Genomic DNA, 26,425 nt, shown 5'->3' on the forward strand with positions numbered 1-26,425 from the left:
CTGTACGCACGGCTCGTTGCGAGCGGCGCGGTCCTCGGGATGCGCTCGCGCTGCCTCGTGGGCGCCCGCCGGCCAGGAAGGAGGCCATGGACAGGACCAGGCGAGCTAGTGAGGCCATGCAGATGGAGGGAACCTGCAGTCCTTGCCCGTGGAACCGCGCAGGTGAAAGGGTGGACCGTCCTCTGCAGTTGCAGCCGCCTGCGGGGGCACGCGGTGCTGGGGCTTCCAGGAGCTGCCCCGCGGAGCTCAAATGCCCGTGGCACGGCGCTCAGGTGGGATCTGGTTTGACGTCAGAGGCTACTCCTGCAGATGCAGAGTACTGGCGTTCTTGACACCAGCGACTCCGCTTTTCCAGCCTCAGTCCACATTGACACTTCACGGAGGCCAAGAACACACAGATACTACGCGGACAACTAAGGGTAAGGAAGGCTTCTCAGAATGCCTTAGAATGTCAGGTACTGTGATTTTATTTTCTAAGATTTGCTAGTGTAAACCGGTCGCGGTGGCGCATGCCTCTAATTCCAGTAGCTCGAGAAGCTGAGGCAGGAGGATTGCGAGTTAAAAGCCAGCCTCTGCAAAAGCGAGGCGCTAAGCAACTCAGTGCTTACCAAAAAAAAAGGACTAGGGAAGTGGCTCAGTGGTCGAGTGCCCTTGAGTTCAATCCTGGCACCCTGGTACCCGCGGCCCCCAAGAAAAGAATTGCTTGTGTAAGCCACTAAATTGATTTGTATAGGATTTGAACCGTGGTTACGCAAATGCAGGGGAGATAGTGCACGTAGGTCTTTGTTTTGGGTTTTTGTTTTCTTTTCTGTTTTGTGTTGGTGCTGGGGATTAAACTCAGGGGTGCTCAACAGCCCCAGCCCTTTTTCTTCTTTTTTGAGATAGTCGTTGATAAGTCTGGCATGGAGTTTCTGATCCTCCTGCCTCAGCTTCCCCAGTTGCTAGATTATAGATGTGAGCCACTGTGCCCAGCAACGCCGATCGTGTTACATCTGATCAATAACAAACATACCAAAAGTTGGCAATGAAATTCTGTTTTTCTTAAAAGCCCAATAAAGCACACAAATGCTTAAATGTGGCTTCTTACTAACTAGAGTTGATAGCTTTCCTGAGAGAATAGTTTTAGGGATGAGGGTAGGTGAGGGAGGTTCTGAAAACCCATTCCCAAGAAGAGTCTGAAGAGTCACTGGTCACTGGTGCCAGGAGGTGCCAGGAGATGCAGGGTGAGCACAAGACAGGAGGGAAAACAAAAACCTGGGTCACATGGGCAGCAGTTTGATCCTGCACTTCCCAGGGATGCGGAAAGCCATTATCTGACCCTGACCTTGGGCAGACTGAGGGGCACAGAGTGAGGCCGTGGTCGTGCTGGCATCATTAGTTTGGTCTCTGTCTAGAGGACCAGGACACCCCTTATGGGGAGTGGCAGCTTGGTAAGTTAATGGTAGGCAACTCCCAGTTTTTCTGCCTAAGCCAAAAGGGCTTTCAGCTTCAGCATGCTGCGGCCAACATATAGGGCTGCTGAAACGCGATGCCCTTGAGACTCTGCAGTCACACACCGTATATTCGCTACTTTGTACTGTAGCAGTACCCCACGTGCTACCTGGGGACAGCAGTGTGTGGTATGTGGATTTCAGAGATGGAAATGAGACCTGTGTTCCACAAAATTAGTGAAATAAAGATCTCAGGAGTTGGACCTCCTGAAGCCGAAGCCCTTGGCACCTCCCTGAGTGCCTAGTGCTTAGTCTTCAACTGATGTCGAGTGCCTTCTCTGGGGCGGAGGCTGAGGCTGACCAGGGGACACTGGGGTGGCCCCAGTTACTCACTTTCTGTCAGCTGTGCAGCCACTAGGCAAAGTCTTCATGGAACTAGATGTGCACAAATCAGTGACTTCAGCTAGTCATCAGAACAGGAGAGCCAGTGAGGCCATCAGGTGGAGGGAACCTGCAGTCCTTGCCCGTGGAACCGCGCAGGTAAAGGGTGGGCCGTCAGCAGCAGCAGCCTGAGGGGCACACGGTGCTGGGGCTTCCGGGAGCTGCAGTGCGAGCTCAGGTGCCCTGGTGCCCTTGGTAAGAGCAGGCTGGGGGTCCGCCCCAGCACCCGGCCTGGAGGCCTCAGCCAGCAGGGTCCACTGCCTTCACATTCAGGTGCCCACTACAGCGCGGGTTCCCAGTCTGTCCAGACCAGGCACCTGTGAAGATGAGGCTGGCTCTGCATTTATACCAATTTTTATTCACGATAAATTTTGTAGATTTCTTTTATAAAATCATTAAAGTCTGGACAATCCAGATTTTACAGTGACTGGAGTAATGAAATAGCTACACATTTGAAAATCAAGGTAACCTTTAATACATATAATTTTTCATACAAACTTTTGACTTTTAAAATAGTGGCTTGCTATTTTACAAAAAAAGTTCAATAAAAATCCTTAATTTAGATGTTATACCATAGTCTAGTGGGAACAGGGAGGAGGGAGCTGTGGAAGAGACCCAGGCCACACTCCACAGCCCTGGTCCCTTACCCTGCCCGCTGCAGTGAGTGTACTTTGGGTTTTAAAAAAACATTGTCTTAAGTCAAATGCAATTTCTTCTAAAACTTGTTTCAAAAGCCACTTCACGACTGTTCTTTCAACAAAGACTAAAGGCAAGGACCTTGCTGTATCAGAACTTGAGAAGCGGCGAGTCCACATTCTCCTTGTCAGCCTCAGGGCTCAGCTGGACCAGAGGGGAGCCCAGGTCAATTAGCTGGAAGGGCAGAGACAACAGGGTGAGCGGAGCTGCCCTGGGCAGGCCAACAACTCAGCCCCCTGGATCACCCGGTTCAGGTCCACTTAAAGGAAACCTCGACCATCACATCTAAGCCCACACACACTGACCCCAGGCCCTCACACACTCATGCTCCTTCCCAGCTCTGCACACCAGGGGGGTGTGGAGTTGGGAACATGACCCCTGCCCCCAAGGCCTGGCAGGGGTTCACCACTCAGCGTCAGAGGGTGAACTTCAAGAAGCTCAGGCCAAGCAAGAAGCCTCAGGGCCACCATGCCATGCCCTGGGGCGAGGAACCAAACCAGGCTGAAGCCAGCAGGAATCACCTGCCACTTCTCACCTGTCCCTCGGCCTGCAAAGGTTTTGACACACTGTTTTTTGACACGCTGTTTCTGTTCACATCTGGAGTGTTCGTGGTGAGGTCGATCAGGGGTCTGCTTGCAGATCCCAAAGCCACATCTGCTTCAGGAGGGCTGCAGAAGTCGATGAGGGGGAGATCTGCCGGGGGCCTGCTTACCACTTGAGGAGTGATGGTGAGCTGACCCAGCCCGATGTCTATGAGAAGAGCCTAGGCAGGACAGACGGAAGGTGGTCCAGCACTGTTCTGCCCTGCTCATGCCCCGAGGGTCCACAGCTGGAGCCAAAGAAAGAGGCTGGGCCTGCCGCAGCAGGGTGCACCAGCCCACCCACCTCGCACGGAGGACTGCCCTGCTCCCACTTCCTGTCCTTTGGCTCTGATCAGCTCCGCGGCCAAACACAGGTGAGAGGTGTTGCTTTTCTCCCCTTTACAGCCCCGAGGTTCTGACCACCCCTCTTGGGCCCACTGGAACCCGAGGCCAGGTGGCAGGATGAACTGCAGGACTCTGTCCTTGGGGTGAGTGGCCTCCAGAGTGGCCCTGTGACCCTCCGAGTCAACCAAACCTGCATCTGCGTACCTCCCCAGGGCAGGTGTCTTCCCCCGGCTTGGCCTCAACCTGTGCTGCTCCTGTGAAGTCTCCTGAGAAAGGAGACTCATTCTTCTCCGGAGAAAAATGAAGTGCCTGAGGCACAGAGGGTGGAGGAGAAGGGCTGCCACTGGGTGACAGGCTGGCCAGCCTGCCACCAGCCCTGCGGCTGCTCGCTCCCCTCGCCTCAGTCCTGTGGGAGCAGAGGAAAACAGGCTGGATTTCTCTAGAATGCTCACTCACCTGGCTAGATCTGGAGGCAGACCGCTTCTGGAGGAGTGTCCTGTGTTGGGGAGCTGCTGGCCCTGATGGCAGCTTGTCAGAGAAAGCCACCTACCGCGGGGACAGCTGCCCCTTCAGCCCCCGTTTCCTGTGTAGAAGACTGGGGATTTCCAAGGTTCCTTTCAGCTGGAACATTCTACTTGTTGATTTCACCTGGTGCCTAGTCTGTCCCTCTCAGAAGTGAAGGCTGCATGCAGGGGTTCTGCCCGTCCCCATGAGGCAGCCAAGGTGACCTCCCTGTTCCTAGACCCAGTCCCTCAGGCTCAGGAGGGCTGCTGCCTGCTCCACTGGCGCAGACACCCGCTTGCACTGCGTTCCCCAGCTGGGTCCCAGCCAGGCACAGGCCTGGCACTGGGCTTCCACCCTGTAACAGGCCCCGCCACTGGGCACGTCTCCTTGTGCCTCCACTAGACAGTGGCCTCAGCACCAGGCTGGGTGCACTGGGCCAGCAGCCCCCATACCTGATTCAAATCTGAAGCTGAATGGTCTGGGGGAACTGAGGAAAGCAGATGTCCACAAATGAGCACAGTGTGTCTTCTTTCATAGGCAAAGGCTCAGGACACTCCGAGGACAAGTTTCCTATACTCTGCAGTCACTTTACCACTGGGCCCTCCTCTCTTTGGGGCAGCCCATCTTCTTCCAGCCTGCTTCCTGAGTGACCACACCCTCCCTGGCAAGGGGACAGTCTTGAGGTCTGGGGCACTAGAGACGACCTTGCTTGTCACCTGTCTCACCTCACTGCAGATCTCCTCTGAGGCTCAGAAGAGAGTCTCCGAGCAGGTGCACAGAGCGGGGAAGCCGGAGCTCGGGGCAAGGTTTTGGGAGTCATCAGAGGAAGGCCAGAGAGGCGCCAGCCGCCAGGTGTGGGCAGTGCTGACACCCGTCGCGCACTCGTGGGCGTCCCTCTGCTGCTCAACAGGCTTTGTGAAGTTGGCCCTGATGAACGTCTTGCAGGAGTGCTGTGAGCAATGGCCCTGGTGAAGACAAAGAAGAGCCCTGAGCAGAGACGGCCTCGACAGACTGGAATCCAATGAGCCAGCGTGCTGACGCAGAGCAAGTCCACGGTTTCAACAGGCGCAAGACCCCAAGCTGCTGCCAGCCCACCACGAGACCTCTGGTGGGTAGAGCTCCCCCCACCCACAGGCAAGGAAGAGAGAATCTCATCAGATGTGGCTGTACTTCACAGGGGTAGGAAAACACATGGAAGTCAAAAGAATCTCAGCGGTCACTTTTTTAAATATATTTTTTAGTTGTGGATGGATACAATACCTTGTTTTCTTTATTTATTTATATGTGGTGCTGAGGATCAAACCCAGTGCCTCAGGCATGCTAGGTGAGCACTGTCCCACTGAGCCACAGCCCCAGTCCCTCAGCAGTCACTTTTGACAGCTTGGATCATCTCCACAGGAAGTTCAGACTCACTGGAGCCTGGCCACACAGGTGAACGCACAGGCAGGTCTCACTGCGTGCCACAGTCAAAGGGGCACACGGGGAGTAGAATCAGAGAACTGGTGCTTGGTTCTATGCCAGTCTCTGCACTCTGATAACTCACTAACTATTGGTTGGTCCTCTCGCTGAGTCGATTGTTACTGGCTGTGGTCTGAAGGTATATGCCTACCACAAATTCCTATGTTGAAACCCTAGCTCAAGGGGCAGCACTAGCAGATGAGCCTTGGGGAGTGACGGGCCAGTGGGAGCAGCCCTTGTGAGCGGAATCAATGTTCCCATGAAGGAGGCCACCCTCCCACAAGCAGACCTGGCGGGGGGGAGTGCCACAGCCAAGCAAGCTCTCACCAGACCCCACGTCTGCTGGGGCCTTGACTTAGAGTTTCCAGCCTCCAGAACAGTGAACAATAACTTCCTATTGTTAAAGTCCCTCAGACTGTGGTATTTTTGTTATAGGAACCCCAAAAGTGTAAGACATTATTTCAAAATAACGCCAGGACATACTAGAAATGTCCCTGGAGTGTGGGGAGACTTCATCTATTGGTTCTATCATCCTTTAAAGACAATGTTTATACTCTTCAAAGAGTCTAAAGCCAGGCATAGTGGCTCATGCCTGTAATCCCAGTGATTCCAAAGGCTGAGGAAGGAGGAACACAAGTTCAAGGCCAGCCTGGGCAACTTAGCAAGGACTTGTCTCAAAACAAAAATTAAAAAGAGCTGGGGATGGGGCTGGGATTGTGGCTCAGCGGTAGAGTGCTCGCCTAGCACAGGCGGGACCTGGGTTCAATCCTCAGTACCACATAAAAATAAAGGCATTGTGTTGTGTCCATCTACACCTAGGAAATAAATATTAAAAAAAAAAAAAAAAAAGCTGGGGATGTAGGTAGGTGGCTGCCTAGCAGTGCAAGGCCTTGGGCTCCATCCCTATAACACACACAGTCTAGAAGCAGACACATTCGGCAGGTCAGGGTGGCTCTCAAGCCAAGCTCCTGCCCTCTGCCAGGTTCTGGAGCAGCCCCCAGCCCTCCACTGCTGCCATTGCCAGCTCTACCAGGGACTCCTGAGGACAGGAACAAGTGCCAACAGACGCATCCTGGAGGCAAGCCCAGGAGGCAGGGCTCTCCTCCCACCCCAGAGTGGCTGCTGGCCTCTGCGCTTGCTCTTGCACTCTGCAGGTGGGAGGGCCCAGCACAGCCTCTGCTACAGGGAAATCATCTGTCTACCCCGCAGAGTGCAGATCATCAAGGGATTTGCGGACAGCCAGGCTGGTCCATGGCAGAGCCAGAAGTGCCCCTCTTGTGTATCCTAGCCCAGGGCCTACTCTGCCCAGCCCAGCCTTCGAAGTCCAGAGCAGTGTCCCCGCCCTGGCCACAGGCAGACGCCAGCATCATGTCCCGGGGGGCACAAACCCAGTGGGCTGCAGCCTTGTGGTGCCCCCACCCCCGTCCAGGGAGAGATGGTGAGCTGTAGGCAGGGCTGAGAAGCTTGGGTGTGGGGTCTCCACTCCACCAGAGCACTCAGGAGTCGTGCCAGCACCCAACCTCAGCGAGTGACAGCAACGGGAGCAACAGAAGGCAGCTGGGGCGGAGTTATGTTTGCAACTCCTGAGGGCCTGGTGTCCTACTCTCCGTGTGCCTAGTCTGCAGGCTGGCTGGGTTGGCTGGACCGTCCTCCAGCCAGTGAGAAAGTGCGGTCAGGAACATTCAGTGGCTTGCACCAGGTTCCAAACCCTGAGCCTTGAATAGCTGTACCATGCTGGTGGCCTTTAACTGTGGCACAAAGGAGTCACCTGGGAGCCTTTACAACACCCAGCCCCACCAAATCAGAAGGGGATCCTGTTGTTCAGCACAACAACCCTCCAGCCCAGAGCTGGGAACCGCCAAATCACACTGCACAGAAGCAGTCCTATCCAGCGGGAGCTTAGCGGGTCAGCCTGCACTCCACGTCTGCTGTGAGGCTGACATGGCCGAGGGGCAGCCGCACTGTGAGCCTCAGCCACACACATGTAAGAAAAGGAAGCAGAGCGAGGCCAGTACCTGCCAGTCGAGATGCATGACTGCAGCCGCTGTGCCTGGGAGGACCTCGGCGTCCTGCTGTCTGGGGAGCCTCCTACGACCAGAGAAGAGTGCACGAGAGTCAGAATGACCAGCTGGGAAGCCACCACACGAGGGTCCTTGCCAACAGGCAGTTCTCCTCCACCTAGCTCTAATTTCTCAACCTGTAGCACAGGTGGCACTAGGATGGTGGACCGAGGGTCAGATGAGTCACACAGGGAAACTGCCAGCAGTGGGGTCACGTGAGGGCACTTTCCTCTACACCAGCCTCAGCCAATGCAAGGGCCTTCACCTGCCAACGGTGCAGAGGAGAACCAGCCTCCTCGGGCTTCACCCTCTACCAGATAGGAACAGGACTCTGAGGGCGGCTCAGCCCGCCGCCTCTGCCAGGCCACGACTCCCTGCACTGGTAGAAACGTGGGTGGAGGCCAGGCAAGCCCAGCAAGGCCCTACATACCTTAATTTTCCTGAGCTGTGGCATCGCTGGGATAATTACATGTCACATCATCTATGTGCTGTTGCACAGTTGCGGGAAACAGCGGGTCAAAGGAAAAGGGTTCCTGCCACTGCGGCCTCATCTCAGGCAGGTGATGGTAGCCTCTGCTATTGCCTGGGCCCCTGCCCTTGCCCAGGGGGGATCTTCTGGAAGTCATCTTAATCCCTGCCTAAACCCCTCTGCACTGAGACTGAACCCTGGGGTCACAAACTCTTCCTGAGTTAGCCTGAGCGACCTCTCTGCTTGGTCTCTTTCATTTGTCCCCTGTGCATCAACCTGAGGGAGGTTGCTGGCTGCTGTTCAATAAGCACTCTCCTCCTCACATTCAGAAATTTTAGCTGGGCACACAATGAAAACATGGACTCTTCACATCCTTTGCAGGAAGTGTGGTCATGTGACTAAGTCCTGATCAATGGGACATAAATGGAAATGACAGACAACCTGCAGTAAGTACTGTATCCTTGAAAGATAGGGAGGGGTATGTTCTTCACCTAGGATATCTTCCCACTAGCAGGTGTGAGGGCTGGAGCTAGTACAGCCATACTGGACCATGAGGAGGAGAAGCTAATCATGGCAAAACAAGATGGAAGAGGCCTGAGTCCCTCAACAGAACAGCTCATTGTCATACACAGGCTCAAAATGAGGTGTCGGGAGTTGAGGGCACCTGTACTGACTAGCAGTGCCAGTAACTTCAAAGTATCTGTGAAAGCTGGCAGGATCACAATGGGGTCGCTTGTGCATCCCTAACAAAAAACAATCAAGTCCAGTCCCTGAGGCTGCCAAGGAAGGGCTCACATGTACCCGAGAGCACGACCACAGGACCCTGCAGGCCGCCAGACCAGGGGCCACGCAACCTCCCACCAAGAGCTCAGCTGCAAGGACACTGCAGGCTCCTCCACCCTTGGGACTGAGGACCACTGCTTCAAAAGGCCCGCTGGGTGCTCCTAAATAGAACAAAGGGGGCCTGGGAACGTCCCCTCGGCCCGGCCTCCTTGATGTGCCCGGAGCCCAGCAGGGCATGCGTGTCCCACTGCAGTGCCTGTCACTCCCAGATCACCCTCATGCTCTGGGGAGCCTCTCACTGTCCGGTAGGGGGACAGTTCTGGTGTCCAGAAGGGGACCTGAAGCTGACACACTTTTAGAGGGGACTGGGGAGCCCGGCAGGCAGCCCCCCGCCCTCCTGCCTGCTAAGCCCCCTCTCAGCAGGCCCTCGTCCTGGTGGCAGCTCCCTGTGGACTTCACTCGGGATCAGGATCGGAGCAGATGTTTACACACAGGACTCGCGCCCTCTGTGGGCTCCAGCAGGCGGTCTCTTCCCAAGAGCCCTCCCTGCGGGACGCTGTCGTGTGAGCACATTTCCACAGACCTCACACTGCGAGGACTTCACATTTCTTCTGTTAATTCTCTCTGTGATGCACACCAAGTGCACTGTTTTCTTTATCTGCAGGCCTAGTTTGAAATTTCCTGTGAGCACCTATATTCTGGCTTACCTGGGCCTGGCCTCGTATGTCTCTAAATAACGTGACTCTACTCTTTTCCTATTTCTGAAAAAAACTTTTTTTAATGTACGCATGTATTTACTCATTTATTTTTAAGTGGTGCTGAGGATTGAACCCAGGGCTTCGCTGAGCCAGGCGAGCGCTCTGCCACTGAGCCACTGAAAACTTTCTGGGAGCAAAAACAACGATTTAGATGGAGGGCCCAGGACTGCCACTTAAAAGCCACAAGGATGGCTGTCACCATCTTCATCCAAGACAAAGAAAGTCTCCTGCAGGAAGTCTGTCACAGACAGCCCTGATGGCCACCAGAGTGCCTGCCAGTCTCCGTGACCAGGGCAGAGCAGCCTCAGGTCCAGGCACTCTGCCTTGTGAGTTAAACAAGAGCCCCGCCCTGATGTGGGCGGCCTATACCTGGCCTTCTTTGACCTGGCTCCCAGGGTTCCTCTGTTCTTGGAGACTGGTAGGAAACAAAAGGGGACTAAGGTGCAAAGACGGTTCCCCCGGGGACCCCAGCCAGCTGCATTAGGACACATTCTCAGCATGGGGTTTGTTCTATCCATTGCTGAGCTGCAGATGCAAGCTCCACACCTTGGGAGGCTTCTGACCTCTAGATCTTAGCTTTGCCTATTCTGAATCTGCTGACTTTTTCACTGATATCACGATAAAGACAAACTGAAATGAAGCCAGGACAAAGCCTGCTTAGCAGTTTTCTTAAAATATTTCAGCTGAGATAGCAAGACAAAACTAAAACAAAACAGAACAAATCTTCAAATCAATGGTTTTGTCATTTGTGGCAGCTCTGTGGCAACCCACACACTAAGAACCATTCCTTTTTGAAATGAAAATGTGGCTGATGATGATGGTTTAAAAAGGAAAAGTTCTGCCCTTTTTAAACCAACCTAATGACTTGGTCAACACTTTGAGCTGTGTCCAGCATAAAAATTGTTCTGTCTCCCACACCAGCCAGGAAAAAAACAAAAGTTACAAATAATCTTCAAAGAACAATTTTTTGAAATTCTTCTCACTGGCTTCCAGCAGTCCAGCAGAGCAGACTGGCAAGCAAGAGGAGGTGTCCCTCCATTTAAGGCTGCCTGGAGGTTGTTACTGCAGCCACCCCAAGCCAAGTGTCAGCACCCGAGTGTCCCCCTCTAAACAAAAGCTGACCAGAGAAAAGGGAGGACCTTTCCAAAACCATGCTGCCTGGGGACTCCGTTACCAAGATCTGGCCTGCGCCTTCCTGGACTGCCCTTCCTGGCCAACAGAAACTCCTTTAGCCATTGAGCAGGTGACCTTCACTTGTCCCAATTTGTTAGAAATATAATCGATTCAAATGTCTTTTCACAAAGTGGTGAGTTTACTATATTTTTATATTTTCCACTTACATATTTATAATACTTTATACTTATATATTTACTGTATTTTCCTGTCATGACTCAAATTCTAAACCGGGAGGAACAAGCTCTTGCTCCACCCGTGTGCTCGCGGCCCGTGGTTTCTGCACGGTGAAATCCTGGAGGAATTCCACGCCAGGTGGCTCACGTGAATTCAGACTGCTGGAGGAATGAACCCGATGTCTTCTGCTCCACAGGACCACAGTCAACCTTTCAAGTACAAGTTGGTTTAAAGTTCGCTGGTAAATAAAAATGAGGGTATGCTCAGAACCACGGGCTCGCTCCTGTCTGGCTGCTGGCAGGCAGGGTCTGCTGATCCGTCAGATGCTCAGGATCCTCAGTCCACGTCTGACTGACAACCAACATGCAGAGGGAAGTGCCAGGCAGAGCCTGCGCGTCCTGTCTGTCGGGGGGGGAGGGGGGGGGTGACTTGACCGCTAGGCTTGTCTTTTGTTTTTGTTATTGTTTTAACAAGGAAATAATGACTGTGTTTGTCTAATAACTTATGTTTTATGAGTAATCTAGGTATGATTATTAAAAAAATCAATTAGGTGAATATAATTGGTTTAATGTTTATAAATGAAATTTCATGTAAGTCTTAATATTAAATTGAGTAACATATGTACAAAACATCTGAGTCATTTCTAAGTAAGCTAAAATATAGAAACATCAACTGCTAAATGTAAATTCAACTTTGGTTTCTTAAATTCCATATAAAAATGATTTATGCATTTGTATCTATTAATAAGAAGGTCCTATTCCATATTTAAAAAAATTTTTTTTTCCTAGGACAAAGCCCGTGTTTCCAGAAATGATAAAGCATGTTCTCATAAGCTATTCACCTATGGCGGGCAATCCAAGACAGTTGTTCTCCTGAGATTCTCTAGAGATTAAAGTCACTAGGACTTGAAAATTCTAATTAATATACGGAATTCTATATGCAAAGAACATGAGGAAATTAAGATGTTTTCAATAAAACTACAAAAAATATACATTTTTATAAGGAGTAATTTTTTATCTAAATCTGGAGATTTTTTAAAGGATTGTTCCAAAATATAAACTTTAGAAAGGAAATAAGAACAAGGTAGAAAGGAACTAGGAAGTAGAAGAAAGATGAGAACTTATGAGGAAAAAGGTGAGGAAGGTGAAAAGAAATGGAATGTTAGGTACACGAGGAAGAATCTGTGAGACAGGATAAGATTTTTGTCCCTAAAGTAGCATTGGATTGTTCCAGAAGGAAGAGAGTACAAAGACAGGACAGGATACATTGAAGCAGTTCATAAAGGCAGAAGGTCTGTGAAGAGCCAATCTTAGGGGATCTCTGTGGGACCAAGTTGGCTAGAATTCAAAGAAAGCCATGTGTAAGTTTTTCCAAAAACTGAGCATAAACACGCTGATGTAAGACCTGAATCTAACAATTCTGCATCTCTAAAGCAGCACGTTTTTCTTGAAATAGTCATCTGCTCGCAGTCAGAACTTACAGCTTTTGATTCTGGCCCTGTGGTCTGCCCGGCAGCTTCTCCTCCTTGGCTCCGTGTAACTGGGGCGCTCTGAGGACTCCAGTCAGCCCCGCAAGATGCCTGCCAATTCCGACCCTGCTCTGTGGCCTGACCTAAAATGCTTGTCTAGGCCTAGAACAATGGGATTTTCCACTCAAGGCTCTTCTTGATGTATCTGAAGTGCTCCATGAAAACAGAAAATCTCAGGTGCTGCTTCTGTTCCCCAGAGGCTGCTGTCCCTGCACACAGCTCCTTCAGCATGAGGCCTGCCTCTGCCCCTGGACGCCTCTGCACGGCTAATCACACTGACTGGGCCCGTCAGCTGGATTCCTCCTTGTGTGATCGGCCTCCCATCAGGAGCAACCGCCACACAGGGCTTTTCTTGACCCTTTGGAAGCTGGACCAGGAAGCAAAGACTTGCTGTGTCCAGGTGATTTCTTATGCCTTAGGTTTTGGTTACTTAGGGAAACAGTCATTAACAGGATAAATTTTTTTGTTTTTCTTTTTAACATCTCTTTCCTTTTAAGTTCTTTGATCACTTTGTTTATAATGTGATCACTTTATAACTAGCTAAATCATCCTGGTTAAATGTTCTGTAATCTTATTTTGACATTTTTGGCATATTTCCTGGGATCAAAGTCCTAAATTAAATCTTTTTGACTTTGGTTTTCCAGCTGGGCCCCTTGAGATCCTCAATCGTTCTCTCTGATTTTGCAGATGTAATGAACTAGCTGGGGGTTCCTGGTATGTAGGATTGTATGGGAAGCACCATCAAATAATCAAGCGATAGTGAGCCTTCTTTACTTGGATTGATAAGGCTGTGTAACTGGTGTGGACGTCCTGATGGTCCTGGAGTGACAGCGCCACTGTTCTAGAATGCTGGTGCTTCAGTAACTGAATCTCCCATCGAATGCCAAACTCTCCTCAGAGGCGTGTCTCGTGTCAGCCACAGTTTTGATTCTTCTCTAAAAGCATTTGCCATCACATCCATGGAACAGTGACAAGTTCTCTTGAAAAGAGGTTTTTGGTAACTGTAAGGTGAACAGACTACACAGAAATTCCCAGAACCCTAAAAAAGGGAGTGATAGTTCATGAAACTGCTCAGGAGGACGAGACAGAATAAGAGCTAACTGCTTAAGTCAGCACGAACTGAGTCTCCAGCTTTACCTGTCGTTTACTTGACATCTTGTTGGATTTTTACCTAAATGTTTTTATTTTCTAGATTTAAAGAAACAACTTCTTAAGCTATCTAGTTTTGATAAAATAGACATTTGTTAACAAAGTTGGGATGATTATGTACTTTTTTTCTCCCTACTCGATTCCTCCCAAATTCAAACACTATTCATATCTTAAGGCAAATGGTTATTTGCACAAGTTCAGGAAGGATTTGCTCCGTCACAGGACATACTGGGGGATGCTGGCACATGTGAAAACACTCATGGTATGCCTGGAGTCAGGGTCTGCAACCTTGCATGAGCGAGGGTGAACTGTCGCTTCCTGGCAGGCTCTGGAGTCTCAGGACACAAGAGGAGGGACGGTGTGACACAGGTGAAGATCTAGTGTCTGCCTTGGTTTGCCTTCTAGGCTCAAGAAATCTCTAACTCTGAGATTCCTGTATAGTAAATCACTTTTCTGGCCACAGGAAACAGCCGAGCCAGAACTAAACTCCTTTTGTAAAGAAATTGTTTTTTTCTGTTATCTTTAGTTTAAAAAAAAAAAAAAAAAGTATTTCTCTACAGAGAAAAATTATGTTTCTAAAGAAAAACTACAGCACGCCTCTGCTCATGTCCTCAGGCTTCTGTCTACCTGGAGACCAGACTGGGTCCTGGATTCTTCTAGGTTCCTCTGATCCAGTTTTCTCCCGGAGTCACTAAGAACGGGACTGCACTTTCCCACAGCCCCATGAGCAGAAGCTGGCCTGATGTGCGGGCAGCTCAGAAAGTGCCAAACTGCTGGGGCTACAACCAGAGACATTCAGACCATACTCTGGGCAAGAAACTGATGTCACAGTTCAAATCATATCAAAATTAGGCAAAATAAGATGCTTGCCCTTGTTATTTGTTATGTATGCTCAGCTCTTTCTCACTTGTCAGGACAACGATGTAGTTAAAATCTCATATTCAATAGCCACTGCTGGCAACTTGACAGGACCTACTCGAGGAGCCCTCTGACAGTATCCTCTGCACGACTTTTTGTTGCACCCGCAGTCCTCTTTACAACATTCTCTCAGTTCAGCCCCATCCTAGTTGAATCTCTCTGTTATTTATGGGCTAAATAAGAAAACGTCTGTTACAGTTATAGTTTGTGCTGGATCTGGAAACTGAGGCCTGACCACAGACGGCAAGACAGTCAGTTCCCTGATCCGGGAAGGCTGGCCTGGTCGCCTCTGTTCTGGTTCAAGCCCCTGTGCAGACTGGACTTGCTGTGCTCTTGTTACCATTTTCCTTCTGGACTCTGTGCCTTTAGCAACTGCTAAAGGCTCAACTCCTGGCAAAATGATGCTGCTAGTGCCTGGAGCCAGCCAACGCCCCCGGGCAGAACAGAGAGGTCCATTCACCAGCCCTGCTGGAGGCACCTGGTGGGCAGGATGCAGACGACAGGGTAGCCTTGCTGTTGGAGGAACAGTGACTGGAGCTCTGGGAGGGCTAAGGTGCTGGGATTTGAGGGGCAAAGGGCTGGAGAGGAGGGAGCTACAGAGAACTCTCGAGTCACAGGGCAGGGCAGGCACCCCACTGGGAGCCGGGGGTGGAGCCATCAGACCATGGTCCATCAGCAGAGGCCATGGCAAGGCCACTGGCAGCGCAGCTGGACCACTGCAGGCACCAGCGCCTTTCTAGACCCACCCCAGAAGGGCCTCAAAGGAAGCCTGGGAAGGATCAGGTTAGTCTGCACATTCACTGCTGCCAAGCCGAAGCTCAGCTCCTCAAAGACGTACAACTGATAACATGAGCCATGAAAAATGAGACCATCACCAGGAGAAAGGTCTGTGAGACAGACTCCCAAACGACAGGGAAGATGGGATAAGAAGAAAGATTTCAAAACAACCATTTTAAATACATTCAAGGAGTTAAAGGAAAATGTAAGGGCTGGGGATGTGGCTTAAGCAGTAGCGCGCTCGCCTGGCATGCGTGCGGACCACGTTCGATCCTCAGCACCACATACAAATATGTTGTGTCCGCCGAAAATTAAAAAATAAAAATATTAAAAAATAATTCTCAAAAAAAAAAAAAGGGCTGGGGATGTAGCTCAAGCGGTAGCGCGCTCCATCCTCAGCACCACATACAAACAAAGATGTTGTGTCCGCCAAAAACTAAAAAATAAATATTAAATAAATAAATAAATAAATAAATTGACCCTGGGTTCCATCCCCAGCAAAAAGAGAAAAAAAGTGTTTAAAAAAAAAAAAAAGAAAGAAAAAGAAAATGTAAGTATCACAAGAACTGGAGAAACAAAAACAATCAAGACTGAAGCAATAGAAAACAAGGTTGGAGAAAAGAGCCCCAGAGATCTAAGCAACACCGTCACACATCAGAGAAGGAGCTCAGACATCCACGCAGGCTGCAGAGGATGCCATGAGGAGGAGCTGTGGGAGCAGCGTGTCCCACACGAGAACCAAGGCTGGAGAACCCCAAGCCAGGTCACTGAGCCAACAAGAGTGGCAGATGGCGGAGCCCTCCCTGAGGGCTACAGAGCAAGGAAGCAAGAGCGCCACCATCCAGAATGATGTTTCAAAACTTAGGAGTTCTTCAGTATTTTAAAACACATTAAAATTTATCTATTACTTACCAGTAGAAAACTTAGGCATTTCAGACGGATTTGAAGGGGTGGGTATGACCTTCGTCTTGGAATTTAGACAAGAAGCTTGCCTTCTTATACTTCCAATTTTATTTGGTTGGGAAGAGGATGACATGGAGTTAGAGTGCAGCCTTGGGCCTCCACTTCTTGGGGTCTGCGGCAGGGCGAGAGGTGCTGTGCTGGGAGCCCGGGGTTGCCCGTCCATGGACTCAGCAGTGTTGGCCCTCCTTGCTGGCCTGCAGGATGCCCCTGTGGGGGCTGTTGGCAAAGATGGGCACGGCATGGCCGGTGCCATTCTGGCTGGCTTGCCAGTACTTGGCAGAGGCCGGGAGCTGCTGCCAGGATCACCTGCAAGTTCACCTGCTTCAGGTGCAAGAGGAGACACAGGAACATCACATTGTTTAATAAGCACAATAAATGTACCCAAAGCCCATTCCTGGAAGGCCAACTGCACTTTTTAAAGTGTAGCCCTCACACCTCTGTATGAGGAACGCGTGGGGGAACTGGCTGAAATGTAGATTTGGGGGCCGTAACTCACACCCCGAGATGGCTGCTGTTGGTCCAACTTTTGACCTTTCACTATGTCTCAACAGAATAGTGGTGCTGGTGAGGGAATCAGTGGAGCAAGATACAGCTCAAAACACCTTGCATAGTGGCCAAGGGCTTCTGTTTTCAGAAAGTGTACATGTGCCACAGAAGAGCCAGGCACCTAGCAGGGTACTTCCCAGTCACCTTGGTGGTAAAAGTCAGGACACGGACTTCTCCGTCTCTGCTGACTTTGTTTGGACAGTGCTGGGGATTGAATCCAGAACCTCACATAAGTACTCCACACTCGGCTACACCCCCAGCCCTTTTAATTTTTTGAGACAAGGTCTTGCTAATTTTCTGAGGCTGGCCTCAAATTTTCGATCCTTCTGTCTCAACCTCCTGATTAGCTGGGATTACAGGTGTGCCCATGTGTTTGTCAATTTTCTTGTAATCACCGAATGGCAGGGTCCAGATTCTAAACACGATTGGTCTGCCTCAAGAGATCATACTTTTCATGTCTCATGAAAAAAAACCCTCAGTGGACTCTGGCCAGATTCTACACTGCATATATAACATGAAAAGGATTTAGTTCTCAAGAGCAGAAAAGATGCTTTTCCTGCCGCCTACAAGTAATTCTGCCCTTTACCACTAGATGGTAGCCTTGGCTCAGCAAGATAAACATGGAGCCTGAATGTGAACAGTGTGACAGGAGGGATTCAAATACATGAAGAAATCACAGGGGACACCTGCCCCAAATTGACGGGACAGTTGTGTCTTAACATGGGTGTCTGACTACTTGAACACGAGGCTGGAACAAGCACCCTTCTGCATCTCAGCATTGAAACGTGCACGTTTCAAGAGCCACCCATCTCCTTACTGGAGGGAAGCACCCCAGGGCAGGGATGGAGTTATCTTCCCCACCAGCCTAGCCACAGCCCAGAGCAAGCCCTCCACAGCCTCCTGCTGAGCCAGGACACAAAAACAGTCTCAGCCTAATGAACAGGGGGTGGCTGGCTGTCCACGCCTCATCTGGTTAGTGGGTCTGAGCATGAGCCGCTGGCTGCTCACCTTTACCTGCTGCTGGAGATGCACACACACTGGATGTCCTGCTGGAAACAGACCCTGAAGAAGAGGACTTCCTTGTAAGACTGCCAGTATAGCCAGGTAGCTTTAATAGTGTCTTCTTTAGCCCCCACAGAGACAAAATGTTAAAGAACAGAATCAGCAAAGATTTCATTATCCATCCATACTTACTTCTGCCAAAGTAGGCTTTTAAAATAATTTGTAATACTTTAATGATTATCATCTTTAATTTGGTAATGGTATCCATGGAGGATTATCCCCAGGACCCTGCAAATACCAAAACCCACAGATGTTCAAGTTCCTTATATAAAGTAGCATAGTATTTGCACATAACCTACACATGTCCCCCTACCTTTAAGCCACCTCCAGATGACTTACAGTGCCTAATGTGAAGTAAACAATGGTGACACTGCATTGTTTAGGGGATCATGACAAGAGGAAAAGCCAGTACGTGTCCAGCACAGATGCAGCTTTTGTCCTGAGTGTGCTCACTGTGCAGCTAGGGCACGCACACGAGTGGGGACCAAGGACATGGAGGCCGCTGTGCTTCTCCAACTGCAGTCTTCAAACCTTCGCTTGAGGAACAGATGAGGAAACTAATTGAAATGTAGATTTGTGGGCTCCAACTCATACCCCAAATTGGCTGTTGTCGGCCCAATTTGTGGCACTTTAAGAGGGAACACCAGTGATCTTTACACATGGATGGCCGTCTGATCAATACCAGAAAACAAATGGCAAAAGGTGGGAGTCTCCATGCCTTTGGAGAGCTGCAGCTCAAAACATCTCACCACGTCCTCTGCAGGGGCCTCGCAAGGTAGACAGGGGACGTCCCACCATTCTGAGATGGACCTTCCCCCGCACACAAGACTTTTTCACCAAGCTGCCTCTAGTGGACAGTGTTTTCAACTTTCCTAATTTGACTTTAATCAAAAATCACACCCCTAATAAACAAAGTTGCTACCCTGTTCCCATGTATGGCAAGTTACAGCCCCTGTGGCCCTGGCAAGACTCACCTTGCTAGGAATGGGGAGTGATCGCTTGCCTTGGCCCAGGTGGCTTCCGTGAGCTGGAAGGCTGACAGCATCCAGAGCCAAGCTGGGCTTGTCCAGGAGCACATCCGCGTGAGGCTGCTTTTCATTTAGGAGTTTCACCCTGGAAGGACTAGCTGGTCCCTCTGTCTTGGGCTGAAATTTTTAATTTGAAATAGGAGAACTAGGTAGTCCTTAACAAGATCCAGAGATGCTGAGGCTTCTCAAGTGACCCCAGACCCTGCCTCTCCTCCCCAGATCTATCACGCTCCTCAATTCATCAGCTGGCGCAAAGGAGTGAGGTTCACGTCCTCCACCAAATGACTCTGCGCACACTGATGATGACATGGCCTCCTTGTCAAAAACAGCATGAAGTAACCCCAGAGAGAGATCTGCCAGAGCCATTCCTCAGTTGGGTCCTCACTTAAGGACAATAAACTGGCTCCAGCTATGCAGATTCTAAAATGCTGCACAACAAAGCTTATGATGAAGTTCACCTCTACCAGAGAAGCCACCCAACTGCAATAAATCTCATTCTAGTGCAGGAAGCCACTTCCTCGGACCAGATATCAAACAAAAAATAAATTCCCAACATACTTAGGGACAAGGGCATTCGACTGCTCCAAGCTCACATAAACAGCAAGGAGGTTAATAAGCCAGGAGCGGCAGATGCTCACAGTCACGAGGGTGCAGCAGCAACCCCTCCCTTGCAGCATCTAAACACCCAAGTTACACTTTACATTACAAAACCACCATTTTAAAGTCTACACTTGGTGGGTTTTCATATGTTTGAAATTCTCTACAACCATCAACGTAAGCTTGTTTTAGAACATATTCCCCTAAAAGAAACCCATATATATTAGCAGCCCCTATCCAGTCTCTCAGCCTCGCCAGTCCTGGGCAACCACCACCCACTGGCTTCTGCTATAATGTGCTCCTGATGGTCATTTCATCAAATGGTCAAACAATATATGACCTTTTGCATCTGGCTTCTTTCACTAATCATGTATTCAAAAGTCATCTGTATAAAGGCATGTATAGTACTGCAACTTTTTTTTTTTTGGTACTGAGGATTAAACCCAGCATGCTTAACCACTGAGCCACATCCCCAGCCCCTTTTATTTTTTTTATTTTCAGAGAGTTCTCACTAAATTGCTGAGCCTGGCTTTGAATTTGCAATCCTCCTGCCTCAGCCTCCCAGGACAGGCATGTGCCACTGTGCCCAGCAGTACACCTTTTTATTGCCAAAAGAATTCCACTGTCTGAATATACATCACTTATCCACTGTCAGTTGATGGACTTGGGGTTGGCTCAGTTTTTTGGCCATTATAATAATGCTGCTGTGAATCTCTGCTCTGAGTACACGTCTAAACCCGCAAATCCTGCCCTATATCCATCTGTGCTATACTCACAAACCCCTAAGGTCAGGTCTCTGATCATGGTCAGGAAGTCAGAGGATGGGTTTAAGAATGGGAAAGGGCATTTCTAGGCAGGTCCTCACAGTGGGTTCTGCACTCACCTAACCCTAAAGCAGCCCACAGTGTCATTCCCTATCACTGCTGCCCACAGCAGGGCAGCGCTGGGAAGGGCGGCAGGCCCTCAATAACCTGCCTTGCCAAGTCTCTCAGACCTCTCCTCCACGGGAGGAGCAAGAGGTGGATCAGATAGGCCGGAAAGCAGGCTGTGGTCTCCATCTGGCATACCCTTCTCCTGGCCATCCCTCTACAAGCCTCCCAGACCCTCAGTTCCCCAGAGTTAGCTGAACGTACCCCAGTGGCATACCCGTCAACTACCATTTCCCAGGACAGCTCTTCCCCACTCAGTGCCCAAGTGGAAAACAGCGTAAAGCTAAGTCACAGCCAAGGAGCATGTGGCTACTAAGTCACAGCCAAGCAGCATACCCAGTGGCCACTAAGTCACAGCCAAGGAGCATGCCCAGTGGACACCCGAGGAGGGAACTTCTGGAAGAGGGTATCTGTTAAGACACATGCATCCCGGTGGTGGGACACCCAGTGCTGTGACAGAAGCCAGTGTGAAAGGCGCTCTGAGGGCGCATTCCCAAGCTGTCGCTTCCGTGCCCCACTACTATCTTCCCATCCCACACTCTGGACCTCAGAGATCTTGCGCCTCCAGGTCTCCATGGCAGGGTGTGGGTGGGAGGCTGAGAAGCAAGGAGTGCCTGGGTCCCCAGGGAAAGCCGTGCCCTGTGGTTTTGTCTACCTTCTCTAATGCGGAGGGAAGGGGCCGTCCTCTCACAAATGAAGCCCGAGGCAGCTGCAGCTTGCTGGCAACCCTCTTTGGAGGCACTCCCTGATCCGGGGGGCGGACAGCACCTGGTTCCCCTGGCAGAGGACGAGAGGAGGAGGGCAGTCCCTGTGTCAGGACAGGGCCCACACGGGCAGGGGTGCTGGGCAGGGCCAGGGAGGAGGCTGGGAGCAGGGGCTCCCCCGAGGGTGGCGGCCCCTGAAAGGGGCTATCTGACAGGTAGTATGTCTCTCTTTTAAGTGACTTGGGGCTCTTCTCCATTTCCTCTTCTTTCTCAAAGAGTTTCATTTTTAGTTTTGATTCCTGGATGAACCTCTCCACACCCTGGCTCCAGGAGTTCCCGGCCCCTGCAGCTGGGACCCCCTCTTCTCGGCTGTGGCTCTCCAGCTGCAGAGCCAGCAGGCGAGCCTCTCTGTACACTTCCACGAACTTCTCGGCCGAGAGGGGGCTCAAGGTGCAGGGACCATCAGACGCTGGCAAGGGAGGCTGTTGGGCTATCTGATGATTTAATTCCAAGCTGGCAGGGATACATCTTTCTCTATGCCCAACAGGCCCAAAAAAGACTTCATCATCTTCATTTGCACTATTTTTAAAGAAAAGGATTATTAATCATTCGTACCACTGGCACTCAAATCAAAGACTTTACTCAATGTGGTTGGGTCCCCAGCAAGGGAAGAAAACTCATTTGTTTACCTTAAAGAAGACAATGAGAGGTCGAAGTCAAATTTTTCATCGGCCAAAAGAATACCTGGGGGAACAATGTTGAATTATTTTAGGATTGAGGTGAAACAGGAAAATATTACCAATCTCTATAGCTATGAGGGCCATGAGGAAATTTCACCCCCCAAGTATAACCTACTGCTATTTTAATTTAGTGGTATTTTCATAGGGAGCTTATTTTTTCCATTTTCTTTTTTAAATTGCACCAGCAATTCTGGGTTTGCTAAACCACCCCAAAAGCACAAAGCCTTGTTTTTGTGATATAATCTAAAAATGCATTCACCAAATCATTCAGCTGGCTTTTCAAGATGAGCTAAGTCATTTTCAGGTATAGAACCACCAGTCTCAGCTCCCTTAGAATTAAATTCCCCCCTCCCTTTTTTTTTTTAGTACCAGGGATTCAACCCAGGGGTGCTTAACCACTGAGCTACATTCCCAGTCCTTTTTATTATTATTACTTGTTATTTGTTTTGAGACAGTGTCTCACTAAGTTGCTTAGGGCTTCACTAAGTTTCTGAGACTGGTTTTGAACTTGCAATCCTCCTGCCTCAGTCTCCTGAGTTGCTGGATTAAAGGTGGCTAAATTCACCTCTTATAAACCACAAAATACCCATTCTGTAATACCTCTATAAGAGCATTCACCTTTCAACAATGAATTCAAATACAATTGAAATGCAGAGTAGAGACTCAAAAAGTACCTGTTGACACCATCACTCCACGGAGTCCTTCCAGATCCCCTCGCCCATACTTCCATCACAGCCTCCGCTGGCCCTGTCCTTCACCCAGCTCCCTCTAACAGACCCCAGGCTCTGGTCAGTGGGTCCCTCAGCTGGGGCAACTGCTCCCCACCTCCAGCCCCCATGCCACAGCTCCCATAGCCTTTGCACCTGACCCCCCCCTCTGGCTGCACTAGCCTGGGCATTTGGGCTGTCTCTGGCCCCAGCAGGGCTCAAAGCTCCTCCAAGACAACAAATGTCTTATGTGCTCAAATTCCCCAATGTCCAGCTGAGGGCCTGGATGTTTAGCAAACAGTTACTGAAATGCACTGAACTGCTACTTCAGTAATTAAATATGCAGCATTTTCACAGACGTCTTATTTAATCTTAATAAACAATGAAGCATATTTAATAAAAACCCCGAGAATCTGAAAATACACTGGCATCCTACTTAAATCTTAGTTAAACAGTCCTAATTATCTAATCAAGGAAAAATATAGACAGGCTGGGGGTGCAGGCCAGTGGTAGAGCAAAATCTTAGCTCCTATGAGGCCCGGGATTCAATCTCCAGCACCAAAGCATAAAAGAACTTAGACAGCGATGGCCACCAGAGAGAAGTGAAAAGGTTCATAGGCTAGTTTGCTCAGCTTCTGGCACTATGCCTATGAACATGGCTGAAGCGGATCATTTTCCAGGAAAATATTTGGTTTTCTACTATACTTATCCAAGATGATTTATAAACTGAGTCAAGAAGAAAGAAAGTAAATCCTAGTAGTTCAATTATCATAAAATAACTGGAGAAACATATTACAGGCCTATCCTAAGGAAAAAAAAAAAAAACAACCCCAGCTGGTTTCACAGGATAATTCTATCAAAGCTCTGTAAGAGCATCTAATTCCAACACTATTTACATTGCTCCAGAAGACAATGAAATAAACCTGGTAACCTGCTTCTATAAAGCAAGCACAGTGATACCAAAAACCTGTGAAGGGGGCTGGGGTGTGACTCAGGGGCAGAGCACTTGCCTAGCACATGAGGCACTGGGCTCGATCCTCAGCACCACATAAAATAAATAAATAAATAAGAGTGTTTGTCCATCCATAATTAAAAATACTAAAACAAAAACACAACAACAAAAACTGTGAAGTTTGCTCAATAAAGGTAGCTGGAGACCAGTCTTACTGTGTCAACAAAAATGTCCTCAACAGGAACAATAGCAGGAGAATCCAGCAGCACATTAAAGACTAATAATGCTTTACTTGACCAAACTCATTTCATTTCAGGAGTGTAACATGGTTTAATTCAACACAATGTTGCAATATAACCATTATATTACTAGAACTAAAGAGTAAGCATATACTTTGAAGAGGCATATGCTAAAATGCAACATATACTCTTGATTTTAAAGGGTCTTAATAAAAAGTAATAGATGTATTTAATCATACAAGGAAATTGTCATCTCAACCCAAAAGCTAAAATTAGGTTCAATGGGATAAAATCAAAAGTATTCCTTCTGGACTGGGGTTGTGGCTCAGTGGTAGAGCGCTTGCCTAGCAAATGTAAGGTACTGGGTTTGATTCTCAGCACCACATATAAATAAATAAAGGCCATCAACAATGAAAAAAAATATTAAAAAAAAAAGTATTCCTTCTAAGGCAATAGCAAATGTACCTTATCAGCTGGAATAGGTTAACTGCTGATATAACAAAGAATCCCCAAGCTCAACTGGCTGAAACAATAAAGACAAATTTCTCACTCAGACTATGTCTGCTAAGGGTAGGATGTACCCTGCTCCATGGCCTCCCCACTTCAGACCCTGGGCTGACTGAGCCTCCAACATCAGGACCACAGTTGGTTCCCATGACAGGGAGAAGAGGAAAGAACAAATTCCAAGCTGGTTCTTAAGGACATTTACCCAGAAGGGACACACAACACCACACTCCCATTTCACTGGCCAAGCAAGTCACCTAAACCAAATCTAAACTTCAAGTGGGTAAGAGGTATTATTTCATCACATACCCCCCCAAAAAAATCCACAGAAATATTAACGAACAGTACCAGTGGCTACCATCTACATGTAAATCAGCACACAAGCCAGCATTAGGCTTAATAGAAAGCCACAGAAACAAGCCCATTAAAGCCAGGCACCAGGCAGTGTTGCCAGACCCCACAGTTCTTAATGTTCTGGACACACTGACCAATATAAACAGATAAAGGAAAGAACATGGAGACAAAGTTTGAGGGTGCACCAATGCTACAGTTATAGACTCAGAAAATCAACTGAAAGCTATTATGAATAGTAAAAGGATAAAAGAACACTCCCAAGGACAAAATTCTTACATGGCAATCAAATCATTCACATAGACAATGAACAGTTAGGAGACATAATGGGCAGAAAGTTTGATCCATATATCATAACATATCAGGACAAATGCCAAATAAATCAAAAACCAATTGAAAATAAAAAAGAAGCCTTAAAGGAGCAAGAGGAAATTGCTTTTTAATCTTGGAGTACCAAGGCCTAACTATGACACCAAACCATAAGCCTTAACATAAAAAAATTGATTTTCAAATATATAAAAATTTGTAAAATCTCAAAGTGGCAAAAATCACCATGAGCAAAGTTAAAAGGAACAAGAAGCAGGAACGAAGCTATTTGCAACTTATCTCACAAAGGGCTAATTTATAAGAATACCTACAAATTGCTAAGAATACAACTAACAACCTAATGGAAAAATGGAAACAAATTTCACAGAAAATGAATAAAAATGTTCTTAAATACAACAAAAAGTTCAGTCTCACTCAAAAGAAACTGGAAAAGAAACCTTCCCTAAGGCTTGACTTTTCACCTGTTAGACTGGCAAAAAGCAAAAAGTTTGATGGACTGTAGGCAAAACTGCACGGAAAGAGACAATTCCTAGACGCTTTGTGCAAGGCAAAGTTCGCCGCAGCTTTGTGGAGGGCCACCTGGCAGAAATGTCACAGTAAAACTGCAAGGCCCTTGGACCCAGCAAGCCCACTTCTGTGAATGTACTCATTTGTAACAGCAAGACAATAAGCATAGACTCAGTGTTCACCTAGCAGATGAATCAAATTGCAATTCATTCCTGCATAGGTACAAAAAAATAACAACATGCCTTTTATACTGACACACAACAATCATCAAGATAAATTAAGTGTGAAAAACAAGACGCAGGACAGGGTTCTATGTGCTCCACGAGAATATACTGGCACTGTCTACATATAGGCTGGCATTTGCACAAAGTGTCTCTAGCAGGGGATACAAGACATTGATGACATCAATGACTTTTGGAAGAGGCCAGGAGGTGAACAAGGGACAAAGATGAAAGGGCTCTATTTCACTTTTTACAATCTCAACTTAGGAAATCGATTTTATAGGTCACTTCCAGAAACTCTCTACTGTCTACTGTGGAAAAAAGTATGGTGGGCTAGAAGCCAGCCTCTTCCAGCCTGGGCTGCCTGACTCAATTACTCTGCAGACTCAGGAGCTCTGACAAGCCACATCATCCACCAGGTGCCAGGCAGATTCAGGACACACGGTGTCGGCCCTCCAGCATGCACCAGGCAGCACAGTGAGAAGATAACACACAGAGGGGACACTCTGAGGAAATTAAATAAAGTGTTTGAGGAACTGGTCAGAGGTCAGTGGCTGCAGCAATGCTGAAGAGGTAGAAGGTAAGCAGGTCAGATCCCAGGGGGCCTGCAGCCAGGCACGGGGCCTTCGTTTTATTCAAGTGCAACGTAAGGCTATGAAGGGCTTTCAGAGAGTGTTATAATCTAACTTGTGTTTTAAAGCATAAGGTTCCCTGGCTGCGTGTACAGTGTGTCAGAAACAAAGCTGCAGTTACAAATGCACAAACTAGCTGTTATGGTTTAGACGAGCTCTCCCCAAAAAG

The 26,425-nt window shown here is 48.8% G+C and overlaps 1 protein-coding gene and 1 long non-coding RNA gene across 4 annotated transcripts in view; one reads left to right on the forward strand and one right to left on the reverse strand.

The window, feature by feature from the left end:
* On the forward strand, positions 1–5,254 carry LOC117794905 (uncharacterized). Of its 3 annotated transcripts, none has more exons than XR_011706986.1 (4): positions 1–272; positions 356–419; positions 2,606–3,522; positions 4,535–5,254. It is a non-coding gene; the product is annotated as an uncharacterized lncRNA (long non-coding RNA). The 3 variants fall into 3 exon arrangements; XR_011706987.1 differs by having other exon boundaries at positions 1–162; XR_011706988.1 differs by lacking the exons at positions 1–272; positions 356–419; positions 2,606–3,522 and adding an exon at positions 3,768–4,216.
* The window catches only part of Gtse1 (G2 and S-phase expressed 1), a 26,506-nt gene continuing 2,403 nt past the window's right edge, over positions 2,323–26,425 (reverse strand). The window contains exons 2-11 of the mRNA XM_071609388.1: positions 21,766–21,820; positions 21,028–21,655; positions 18,793–18,963; positions 17,765–17,879; positions 16,160–16,531; positions 7,471–7,543; positions 4,723–4,962; positions 3,698–3,899; positions 3,103–3,330; positions 2,323–2,741 (exon numbers count right to left, since the gene is read on the reverse strand). Of these exons, the coding sequence (XP_071465489.1) occupies positions 2,658–2,741; positions 3,103–3,330; positions 3,698–3,899; positions 4,723–4,962; positions 7,471–7,543; positions 16,160–16,531; positions 17,765–17,879; positions 18,793–18,963; positions 21,028–21,655; positions 21,766–21,820 (2,168 nt within the window). The 3' untranslated portion in view covers positions 2,323–2,657. The remainder of the gene's footprint in view (positions 2,742–3,102; positions 3,331–3,697; positions 3,900–4,722; positions 4,963–7,470; positions 7,544–16,159; positions 16,532–17,764; positions 17,880–18,792; positions 18,964–21,027; positions 21,656–21,765; positions 21,821–26,425) is intronic.

The sequence above is a fragment of the Marmota flaviventris genome, chromosome 3 (genome assembly GCF_047511675.1).
Source record: "Marmota flaviventris isolate mMarFla1 chromosome 3, mMarFla1.hap1, whole genome shotgun sequence".
NCBI classification, from domain to species: domain Eukaryota; kingdom Metazoa; phylum Chordata; class Mammalia; order Rodentia; family Sciuridae; genus Marmota; species Marmota flaviventris.